The sequence below is a fragment of the Diorhabda sublineata genome, chromosome 5 (assembly GCF_026230105.1).
Source record: "Diorhabda sublineata isolate icDioSubl1.1 chromosome 5, icDioSubl1.1, whole genome shotgun sequence".
Lineage (NCBI taxonomy): Eukaryota > Metazoa > Arthropoda > Insecta > Coleoptera > Chrysomelidae > Diorhabda > Diorhabda sublineata.
In genome coordinates, this window is record NC_079478.1 from 3,990,756 (window position 1) to 4,003,466 (window position 12,711).

Consider the following 12,711-nt stretch of genomic DNA (forward strand, 5'->3'; position numbering starts at 1 on the left):
TAAACTGATATTTGTTTGTATTTTTTTGTGGATCAATTTGTTTTATTTGAATAATAAGAAAATAATAAATAAAAAATTAATTTAATGAATTCTTCAACATTATTAGAATGTTTCTGTGAATCGTCTTTGCCGACTGATATCATTTTAATATTTTGAAATTATATTGTGATTTTATTTTAATATGCAAAAAGAATTCAGCCAGTTATGTCCACCAAACATCAGATCGAGAAATAGATGAAGTCTTTTTTCTCTTTGAATGCAACTCTTCAACTTTTAGATATCTTTTCTGCTTTAGCAAACACATCATATTATAATTTCTTTGTCTGAATCATATGAGCTATTACTTCTTCGTTAAAATTTTCCGACTTTTCTTAATATGTTATGATTTTACCCTTGCACATTGATTCTAGAATATATGTAGGTCTAAAATAAGCTTTTTATGAGAATAATAGCAAACCGCCTTGAATTCAAACTCGACGCATACCAACCCTATGAGCAGGCGGGTTTCTTCAGAAAAGGCATGAGTACAATAGAACATCTCCACACCGTAAGGACACTGAACGAAAAAGTAACGGAATATAACATCCCATTATGGATCGCCTTCATAGATTTTAGAAAGGCCTTCGACACAGTTGAATTTTGGGCAATTATCAGGTCAATGAAAAATGCAAGAATAGACCAACGATATATTGACATTATACAGACACTAAACGACAACTCAAAAATGAAAGTAAGGCTATATGAAGACACTGAGGAAATCATAATTAAAAGAGGCGCTAGACAAGGAGACATTGTGTCACCCAAATTGTTTACACTGGTGCTAGAAGACGTTTTTAAGAGCCTACATTGGGAAGACAGAGGAATTGATATATCGGGAGAAAAACTAAGTAACCTAAGATTTGCCGATGACATTGCCATTTTTGCCCCAAACACTGAAGAATTAGAATACATGCTTATAGAACTACAACAAGAAGCAAGAAAAGTAGGCCTAGAAATGAACATTTCTAAAACCAAATTCATGACAAACCAATGGACAAACAAAGAGAGTATAAATGTGCGAGGACAACAGATAAAGAAAGTGAACTCTTATATCTACCTAGGTCAAGAATTAACATTGGGTAAAACCAATCAAGAACTTGAAATTAACCACAGAATACATCTAGGATGGGTGGCCTACGGGAAGATGCGACACGTCTTCAACTCCAACCTACCCCTCAAACTAAAAACCAAGGTTTACATGGAATGCATTCTCCCAGTAACAACCTACGGATGTGAAACATGGGTCCTAACAAAGAAAATCTTGAATAAATTAAAGGTACATCAAAGATCAATAGAACGGAAAATGATAGGAATAACGCTTAAAGACCATAAAACCAATGAGTGGATAAGAAATAGAACCAAAATCGAGGACATAGTGAGGCGAATAGGTAGTCTTAAATGGAACTGGGCCGGACATGTTGCTCGAAATAACACCAACTGGAGCGGAAAAATAACAAGATGGAGACCTTGGGAGGAGAAAAGAAGCACCGGCAGACCACAACAAAGATGGTATGATGATATCAAGAGAACAGCCGGACTTAACTGGTACCAAGTGGCACAGAACAGGGAAAACTGGAAAAATATGAGAGAGGCCTATATCCAAAGGATAGAAAACGGCTAGAAGAGAGAGAGAAGAGAGAAAATAAGCTTGTAGTACCGATATGTCAGCTGTCCTAACAGTGTGGAGTTGTTCAGATATAGTGGACAACTCGGCGTTGTTCATTACGCTTTGCTTGAAATTGTAGAAGAAAAATTTTAACTTGAAGATTCATAACAATATTAATTAAAAATTCAATTTATATAACTTCCAAATCAAAGTGAACGTATTATATTATATAAAAAATAGTTAAGGAAATGTATTGCCCAAAATATATGGCCAATGGCAATTCTTATCTGCTTTTTCGTTAATCGTAGCACCAAAATCAGTTCAAGTTTAAAGTAATCAAATCTTATTAATGCACAATAAGATTTGTAATCACTTTATAAATGTACTTTTAAATTGTTCATTTTATTTGAAATATCCATTGAATAAATTACCAAAATTTAAAAAATCGTAGCTACCACTATCTAAATTTTCCGATTTATCTTGTTGATTATAGTCTTTTAACCAACTATGCTTAATCAAATCACTTCCTTTCTCCCCAATCATAATAGTTGGGGCATTAGTATTACCCCTAACAATTTTAGGCATGATAGAAGCATCAATAACTCTTAATGATTTTATTCCATGAACTCTCAGTTCTGGGTCAACAACTGCGCTTTCATCTGTATGAGGACCCATTTTGCACGTACCGACTGGATGATAGATGGTAGTCGTGTATGCCATTGCTATACACGCCCAATATTCGTCAGTACCGAAATGAACGTGTTTACAAGCTGGTAAAGGAGTTCTTACTAATTCTATTCCCGCGTGTTTGAAAAAACTTGTATGTTCTAAATCCAAACTTCTTTTCACTCCATCTATTATCCTCAACAGATCGATTTTCTCGAAGAATGTATTAGCGAAAATCAACGGTGTACCATGAATCGGATCGGTGTCGTTCAACAGAACTCTTCCTCTAGATTTGGGATTCAATAAAATCGGTCTCGCCATCATACCACTGTAATAAGACAAAGGTAATACGGCAGTATTATAACTGAGAATTGGATCAGTAAAAAAGTTATCCGTATTTACTGCATCAATGGAAATTTGGATGTCGGGTCTTTTCGAACTTTGTTCATATTTAGTTTGTATGAAAGCATTCGCTTGTAAAGGACCAGTTGAGGCTAACGGACCTAGTCTGGTTTTTTTCCAGTAAAAAGTATCTGCTTTCATTTGTTCTTCATTTACTAAGGTAGAAGTATGATTTGTTAAACGGAATACTACTCCATCTATTGTGGTGTGATCTTGTAGATTGAATCCAACAGCTGAGTCTTTTATAACTTTAATTCCGCGCTCTTCCAAGTGATGAGCCGGTCCTACACCACTCAACATTAATAAAACTGGAGAATTAATTGAACCAGCTGAAAGAATTACTTCTTTCTTTGCTAAAGCTTGTACTAATTTTCCTTTTCTGTGATATTCCACACCGTAAGCGGTTTTTGTTTTTGGGTCTATAAGTACTCTAGTTACATGAGAGTTAGATCGTACTACCAAATTTGTGCGTTTGTATCTAATTGGTCTGATAAAGGCAGCGTTGGTGCTTTGTCTTTCGCCATCTTTCGCGGTAGCTTGTAGAAGCATAGTACCCAAAAGATCCTCGGTATTTTGATCTATTTTCGGCAAACCTAATTCATAATACGAATGCACAAGTCCTAACGTATTTTCGTCTTGGTATGGGAAAAATTCTACAGTTTGATAACCTCCAACACCGTGATAACGTGGATCTATCTTCTCGCTATCATGATTTCTATTGTCTTCCGATTTTTTAAAATACGGTAAGACGTGACTATACGACCAACCGTGGTTACCCATAAGAGCCCATTCATCGTAATCGTCAGGATGTCCGCGTATATATATCATGTAATTTATGGTTGATGATCCTCCCATAACTTTGCCTCTCGCCCAAGTACATCTTCCCTCATCTCTTGCTAGACAACTTTTAGGAGAAGGTTGAGTTTCGTATTGCCAGTCTATACTTGAGCCTTGTAACATTGGAGCGAAAGCCGGAACGTCCGCAACAACGGGTTCCTCGCCTCCGGCTTCTAATAACAGTACCTGTAACAAAGAAATATCAAATAATCATTTAGCTATACTATTTTTGATATGAAAAATTATTAGTCTAAATATTAATGTCATATGATAATTCCAAATTGTGATGATTGAATTTACGACATAACAGTGGTAGTTGTGTTTTGACATTTCTCTAGTAAGTGACCTTTGGAGCAGCACTACATTTGAGCCAGCAGTAATTTACAAAAACTGCTCTGTTCCAGCGACCCTAATATCTCCGTCCCATCACTGGAATGCTTTGATAAGATCTTTCTTTATTTTATATGAGTGCTGTAGTCAATGGATTGGAGTTATTGTAGTTACCCTTTTTAGCAACGTTTGAGCAACACTTTAAATTGCAAATTTTCCTCTGAATTATTCAGCAGCTTGATCTTCTATGTATGCATATTAGAAATTTCAGGATGTGGAATTAGTGCATCGTCTCTCAGGTGTAGTGTTTCTCAATTCGAGGGAATGTGGACAGAGGATTCGACCTCTGCGTAACAGAATCTGCACGTTGTATTATCTGCTCGGTCTAGCGTCTTCAGGTATCTATTGAAGTGACAGTGCCTCGGTAGCACTCCTGTTAGTATTCGTGGGTCGTCATCACTCTAATACATTCAGCAGATCTTGGTTATAGTCTCTGGTTATAGCTTTCTAGAAGAGTATTTGCCTGTCCCAATCATTTCTGTTTATTTGTTATATGTTGTTTTGATCCCACCTGCTCCTTATTGAGGTGAATTTTTTCTCAAAACTTAACTTCTTTGGTATTTCGTCTTGACGCCTTTTCCAAGTTTTGTCATTTTTTAGTCATTAGTTGTTAATTCCGTCTATGAACATTTCGAGTAACGTAGGTAGGGCATGATCACGGCTTTTACAAAATTATTCATTAAATCTAGTTTTCGATAAATATGAGTGGAAGGAGGTTTCCTGAATAGTAGATGGGTGCTTTTAAAAACCTATGCACCTACAAAAATCCAAATTCCATTTGCTTTTCGTATACATAGAGACTCATAGCTGTAACCTTGCCCATTGAAATTCCGCTTCTTCTTAATTCAAATAGAAATCTTAAATCAGGTCAATATACATATAATTTTATTGAATTTTTCTCTTTGATAACAAATATAGTTGAAAATAATTTGATTATTTTGTAATTCGGAATAATAAAATAATTGCACAATGTAGGGATGCTTTCAGTACATTTAGATCTAACAAGAATAAGTTAAAACGGGTAAATCTTGATACATATTGATCATTTTACTTTTGCCAAATAATTGATCAAGAAAATACGATTTGTTAATATTAATTTTTATATCAGTCCATAGCTTCTGAATCTAAAATAGTTCGTTTGACCCTCGTAGCTATTACACATTACCTTTTTAGAAAACTCAATTATTGACATGGTCAGTATCATTTGGAAAGCAGTTTTCTCATTTTTCTAATAATAATTGTGTATTTATAATTGAAAAATCAACTTTTCCGAGTGACTCTCCAAATTGAAATTTTACTGTTATTCTCAACTAACTAACTATACTTTAAGGTATAGGCTTCAAAAAGGCACTAGAAACCTTGCTATGATAGTGAGGTCATGACAGGTTTTTCTACTTTTTTACTTCTTCGTTATTTAGTTTCTAGTTATGAATTTTGGTGTGTCTTTTACTGTTTTTTTTATTGGGAACTCTGCTATTTTAGGTGGAATTAGGCATTTGTAGATTCTTGCTGAACATATGCATAGTAAAAACCATCTTATTTCACGTTTTTCTTAATATAAATATAAGAATTCTAAGGTCACATCAAAATAATTTCAAGGAGTAGTTTTTACCATAGTTTTATGTAGTGGTAATACGTATTTTTTATAGTAATATCTGAGTTCGGGAGACTAGGCTTTTTTTATGGTTCAGAGGTTAATTTTATAAATAATATACAAGATTTCAATAATGTTAATCACGGTTAATAATATTTCTACATTCATCTAGACAAATATCAACTAATGACTAATTGTATTCACGGTCAAGAATTTCGATGGAATTTCGCAAAGTAGTCCTCCAAATTTCAAAGTTAATTAACATACTTTTTACCGGAAATATTCAGGATATGTCGTAAAGTTTAACAGTGCATTGGTCGCACAGGTTGTTTCAGACTATTATATAGCTTTAAACCCCATTCTGAACACAATATAAAAGATATAGTTCTCTGCACTTTTATAAGAATGGTTAATTGAAAACTTTAATGCCATTAAGTGAGGATTCGGTCATTAAATAGACGTAAACAATCGATTAGTCACATGAAAATAGAGTGAATTTATTGTGACAGTAGGACACATGATAAGTTCTTGTACAGTAGATCAAAGTAGACCAAATTCATTCGAACACATACAAGATATACCATACAAGATGTAAAAATTCGAATGATGTGAATGTGTGGTAAAAATTAAATGTACTGATCCAAAAATTAATAGAATAACGTGGAGGAGTTAAAAGAGACCATCAGGAGTACAGAATATCAAATACTTTGATAGAAAAAACCGAAAAAACTAATAGAGTATACGGAAATAAATATATACTGAAAAATATAACAGACAGAAAGTACTTTATTAAATTAGATCAAATTTTATATAGTATAAGTTAACCCGAAAGAAACGCCTTCTTCACTGGACCTTCTAAAGCTTACCATTTAAATCCAGAGCTTCAATAAACTCTAATATCTGAGATTGTATCAAAGATTTCATGCTTCTAAAAGTTTCTCGGTCTTCTTCCAAAGCATTCCGCTTTGATTTGTGGCATTATGTAGATAGGTTAATCGTTGTTTTCTATTTCCCGCAATGTTTGTAAATTCCATTTTCTGCCAGATTTAGATCTAGATACGTAAGATGCTTTGTGAGGTAGCATTGTCCAGTCAGAAAACCAATGAAAAGGTTTGTATTTACATAACAATCTAACTTTAAAATCAATATACATCTAACTACTGCGTAACTAGCTGAGGTCTTACTCAACAGCATCCTCAGAGTTCTGATACATTTTATACACTAATACACAACACATATAATACTCTGCTTTTACAAAGTTTTAACCAACTCAAAAGGTTTAATCCTTTCTATTCACTATAGTTTTGTTAACTATATCCAGAACCTTCTGGAAATTACTGTTTCGAGTGTACCAAGATGCATCCAGGATATTCCTCAGTGTCTTGTTCTAGAAGCTTTGACTAGCATCATGGATAAATACCCTACGACCAGATGAGTACATTTTCAAAGCATAATCTGAATTTTCGTCCAATCATCCGATAGATTTTTTCATATTTAATTCGAAATTAGTCATTTTTCTTTTTAATGTAAGCTTTCCACCAGAGGTTAGCATTGTTAGCAAGTGTTTTGCTTCATTTGTAAATAGGATTCGTTTTTTATTTATGTATATAGTCATGTGTTGTTGAGCTCTATTAGTAATACGGATTCAATTATTGTGATAATTCACTTTCTTGTTCATTTTATTGATTGATACAAATAGTTTTTCTGCCGCTTCTTCATGGCTGTTCCCTGTTGCTAGTATAGCAGTAACGTCCGCAAAGGTAGCTAAAAGGTTATATTCTAATTTCGGCATGTCATTCGTGTATAATATAGGAGAGGCGAAAAAATTTTGCAGATTTTGCAATGTTATGAAGGAACTTTTTAGACAGTTGCAATTCTGTGAAAATTTAGCGGAAGTGAAACTCTGTTTGGTAGGATCATTTGAATACGAAAAATGGAACATCGTATTGAGAAAGTATGGGAATCTATAAAATATTCATTTAGGAATAGTCGAAATTCAAGGATTGAAGCTTCTACCACAATTCCAATTTTATATGATTTTACTATTACCGTGCCAGTCCAGAAAATATTTTAGGAAAATCGTAAGAACAAGGTCATATCCTCAATATGTGAATTTGAAATTTGTATTGAGGTAACCATAAATTTTCCGGAAATACATTTTTTACAGTTTTGAAGACTTAAACACAGTCAAGGAAAGTAGAAAAAGATATTTATTATTGATAGATGTCATTAAGGTTGCCCTCTCAAAATAAAATAATGACTTGTCGAATTGCTAGATCCGTTTCAACATTCACATTAAATTTATTGTTCTGGAACGACAAAGAACGAAATTCTTCATTAAATGAAAAAAATTCAACACAATACGTTTATTACTATTGATTGAACTTGGTACATAAAAATTTTATTAGTTTTTTTTCATCATTCACGAAAAACAAACCGAATAATTGGAATCGTTCTAATGATTGAATAAGTAATCAAAAATTTTACAGTATTTGGTAAAAAAAGATGATCTATAAAATTTGACAGTTATGTCATATATAGGCATAAAATAAACCAAAACTAGAATCATTGACCATTAAATTGATTCATTAGTGGTTTCAATTATTTTGACATAAACAGAGTAACTTTGCTAATCCGAAATATTCATGTGTAGCAAGTTTTTAATAATTTCTCATAATATATATATATATATATATATATATATATATATACGAGGGTTGTCTGAAAACTTCCTCCCGACCTCAAATCGTAGATATCACTTTAAACGCTTAATTTTTATTCGAAAATCGATAAGTGAGTTGTTGTAAAGATTTTTGTGAAAATGGAGAACGGACAACTCTCTAACATCATCTACGAATTAAACTTCTGACTTCTTAAACTACCGAAACCTTAAAATATACAGGAGAAAATTGTAGAGCTTAAAACAAGATCGACAAACTGAGCACCAACAGAAAATTTATGATAGAAAAAAGCATCTAAATGTAACACAACCATTCAAAAAATACAGTTGAACAAAAGCGACGAGAAAGACTAGCTGAAGACAGGAAAAACTTGTAAATTGAGAAAAGGAACAAGATATGTGATATACGGTATAAAAAAATGCCAATGGTAACATGTTGGAGTTTATGGATTCGAAAATAGAGCCCAGGATATCTACCAGATGTTACTATAGATGAAACAAAATATATATTAATTTAATACTATCAGAGAAACAATGAAGAAAGGCGAAGAAAATTATTGGGATTATAATTTTTCTTCTATTTTACAATTCCTAAGTGAATTATGGTCGAAATATTTAACCAAATAATCAGAAAAAATCTTTAAAAAATTGTTGTCATGATCTGCCAAAAATTATTTTTTTTATAACAAGACGAAAGTCAATGATTATTCCCATGTTGTATTTAGAAATTTTGTATCATCGTATATCTTGTAGTTCTTCGAATTATGTGTCTTTATTTTATTATCATCATCATTAGTATAATAGTGTTAAATATTATTCAATACCTACAAAACAAAACAAGCAGTAATGCTTTGGTCTAATTATCTGTAAGTATCAAACTTCTAACTATACACCAAAAATAAAATGAAACTATTGAAATGAATTAAGTTGAGAATTTACAAAAAATTGTAATCACAGAGATACCAAAAACATATGGAACTCATGGAACCGTTGAATTAAAGTTATAAAGAATAGATCGGCAATCACTAAGAAGTTTGAACCCATTGAGGTTAAACTGACTCAAGTATTTTTCGAAAAATATGAATATCACACAGTGCATTGACATAAAATTTTGTTTAAAGCTGAAAAAAATGCTAATGAAAGAAGACATGTTAAAATCTGTCCATAATGATAACTACAGTAACTTTAATCATCACTTACAAGTGTTTTAAACGATTTTAAAGTGAAAATTAGTCAGCTGACGATATTTTTTATTCAAAAATCAAATAATAATGTGAAAAGAGGATTAATTTGTTTGTTTAAATAATTAACCGCTTAATTTATATCTCCTACTTGTCCAAAAAAATTTTTCGTTCCAATTTGCATAAAGTTGGAAGATCATCTTCATCCAGATTCTCATATTACTGAAAAAATTGTTATTTTCCTAAAAAGGCCATTCAAAACAATTGTAAATCAAATATTTATTGCTTGATATCCTCAGTATGATAAATAAAGTTAATTTGCAGGTGCAAGGTGACGGTCTCAACTTAATTGAAGCAACATTTATTGGTAAACTTGTTTTTTTCATTCAAGCAGAAAACAATATTCAGTTACAGAAATTTGTCCATATTACCAGAAATTTTTTCAAACCATTTCATATTATCATTATTATCAAAGGTTTGAAAATCTCCTGTATTTCCAAATGTTTCAGTTTCAGTGCAACCGAGTCTATTATGACAAATTTTTGCAGCGCAGTAAAATGGATTGTAAAGCATCGCTGAATAATATTCCATTATACTAATAGATAAAAGCTTAATTGTGTATGAACTTTTAGATAAAAAAAAAGTATAAGAAGTACTGAAGGTACAGATTTGAGACTTTCAATATTGTACCAGATTTATCTAGATTGAAATACATCAAATTTATCATACTTTCATATTATTACGCAATTTGCAAACAAAATTATTCATCAAACTTTATATCAACTAAACGTCTTGATAATTTGTCAAATTTTGACGAGAAAATAATGTTCAATTGACGAAAATTTTGAAATTAGTTTGTAATTTATGACTTTAGAAAAAAAAGTGATAGGAATGTCAATGGAATTTATTGATGGTCTGAGGTATTAACTTGTTCTAAAAAGGTGTATATCGCGTAAAATAGTTTCAAGGTTGTTTCGAAAAATGTCGAATTTTGAAACTATTATTAAAAAATAACTAAATTTTTTAGCGCGATCAATTATTTCAATATCAAAATGTATTTTAGTTATTTTTTTTGATGTATCAGAAAAATAAACCACTTACCCTCCATTCTTTAATTTCGGACAGTCTATTAGCAACAACACATCCTGCACTACCAGCACCGACAACGATAAAATCGAATTCCTCCACTTGAGCTTTTTCACTTTCGAAAGGATTGTAAAAATTCGTAAAAGAAAAATCGAACCCGTATGTATTTTTTTCATCCCGCGAATACCCAAATAAGTTAGCCACCAATTGTAAAAATAAAAAAGTCGAAGATTGGCAAGTAGTTAAATTGTTATGAACCGAACACGGTTGGAATATATCGGGTGGCGTCCATGACAAAACCATTTTTTTTTCATAAACTAAGAGTTGGTGCACCTACGCTGACTAGATTGAAACAAAAGTGAACGGCTCACGATATTCGTAACTTATCTATCACGGAGTATTGTTAAATTAAACGTTGCTGGGGGAACTTGTAGACAAACACATACAATATAAAAACTCAATTATATCAAGAGAAACTATCCATTTTTTGTATATTCAATTATTAAATAATAATATATCAGCATGAGGAACGGACTAAAATTTCCCCTAAGGATATTTACGTTTATTTCTCGATCTTTTTAGAGATTTAACACGCGTCTTTTTGTTTAACCGCTCCTCCTAAACCAATAAACGCATTTTGATGCGGTTACCGTTCAAACAATTTTCTACGGAAGCTTCATATTATTACAAATAATAATTCTGATTTGTTACAATTTGTTTCATTTGTTCTTGGATAAATTGTTACGTCATGCTAGGTGAGGCATAGTTATTTTCAAAGATACGAGGGTTATTCTTTCTATTTCTGATAATAAGAATTAGTATTTATGATCAAAACTAGATTAACACAAGTTTAAATTTGGTATTTTATTTATAATATTTATTATTTAGATCCTAAAATTTCCAATATTGTTCCGTGAGGTAGATTGGTGATGATTTGTCTGCGTTAAAATATGGACATTCTATGATTATGTGTTTTATAATCAATTTGCCATTGCAGTTGTCGCATTTGAGTCCAGGTTTAGCATCCAATAAGTAGCTATGGGATAGTCACGTATGCCCTAGACGGAGCCGCGTTAGGAGAACTTCATCTTTACGATTTTTCGGTAGCACTGACCATGGTTTCACGGAGTCTTTCACTTCATGAAGTTCGTATGATTAGAAAATACACGTACCCCGCTTTTTCATTACTTACAGCTTCCTCAGCGACCAGGTATGCCTCTTCGTTTCCTTTCATTCCAGTATGGGGATCAAAAATGCAATTTTTTTGTTGTTAACCTACATATATTGTAGTGCCTGTTGAATTTTAATTGCCAAGGGATTTATGGTGTCAATTTATTGAAGAGTTTGGATTGAGCTAACGAAATCTGTGAGATTCTATGAGATGAGGCGATAACCACACCATCTTGATATTTCAATGCATCTTTGTAAATATGTTTAAAGTATTCTCCTTCATGATTATACCTTTTCAGGTGGTTCAATCAATTGTCGATCTATTTTATCACAGGTGAAAAGTAAAAAAAAAATTACCTCATGACGCCAAATTTCCATTGACTTTGGCATTTTCCGTGATAAAATAAAGGATTATAGGAACGATATTCATACAAAAAGTATACTTTTAACGAGGTCTTCGCTATATTTCAATTTTCAAAAACATCCTGAACAATTTAAACAGATTCAACACTCGAAGTGATTTAACTATGTTGAGAGATTGTGCACCAACTAAGGTATGCTTAAAAACTTGCCTGGAATTGCATCTAATCCAGACGAAAAATATGTAAGTCCAACATATACCTATTCTTCGATACATTTTCATTATGGCTTTGTATATTTACCAATAAGTTAAAATATTGGTTGATCCCAAAGACGAACGCGATGCCTGGTTTTTTAACTGTTTTGGTCACGAAAGAAGTCTTTCAAGGCAACGATTGGGGCATCGGTCCATGCGTGTAAACACTGAACAGTTATTCGTCATTTGGTCCTCTTCATTTGAGTCCACTCCATTCAGTTCATTCTAAATAAAATCGATTTACAAAGTTATACGATCTTGGAAATGTTTATAGACCAATCAGTACATTAGTAGTATTGTATCTTATGGTTATATCGTCATTAATTTGACATTTGGACAAATCCATTTGCACCGCTTATATACATTAGAGAAATCTTTAAAACGTTATGCTAATATAGTTGAATCCATTCCTTGTAATGTCTCGATAATATGGGATATCGATTT

The 12,711-nt window shown here is 32.2% G+C and overlaps 1 protein-coding gene across 1 annotated transcript; it reads right to left on the reverse strand.

Moving 5' to 3' along the window:
* Positions 1–2,047: 2,047 nt before the first annotated feature.
* Positions 2,048–10,804, reverse strand: LOC130443992 (glucose dehydrogenase [FAD, quinone]-like). Its single transcript, XM_056778938.1, has 2 exons — positions 10,497–10,804; positions 2,048–3,736 (listed from the first exon to the last, which is right to left on the reverse strand). The coding sequence occupies exons 1-2, from the start codon at positions 10,782–10,784 to the stop codon at positions 2,048–2,050; spliced, it is 1,977 nt and encodes a 658-aa protein (XP_056634916.1). The 5' UTR covers positions 10,785–10,804.
* Between the last annotated feature and the right edge of the window lie 1,907 nt (positions 10,805–12,711).

Coding starts and splice junctions, on each gene's coding strand:
- LOC130443992 (XM_056778938.1), bottom strand. CDS start 10,784: ATGGTTTTGTCATGGACGCCACCCGATATATTCCAACCGTGTTCGGTT. Junction 3,737..10,496: donor CCGAAATTAAAGAATGGAGG/GTAAGTGGTTTA, acceptor TCTTTGTTACAG/GTACTGTTATTAGAAGCCGG.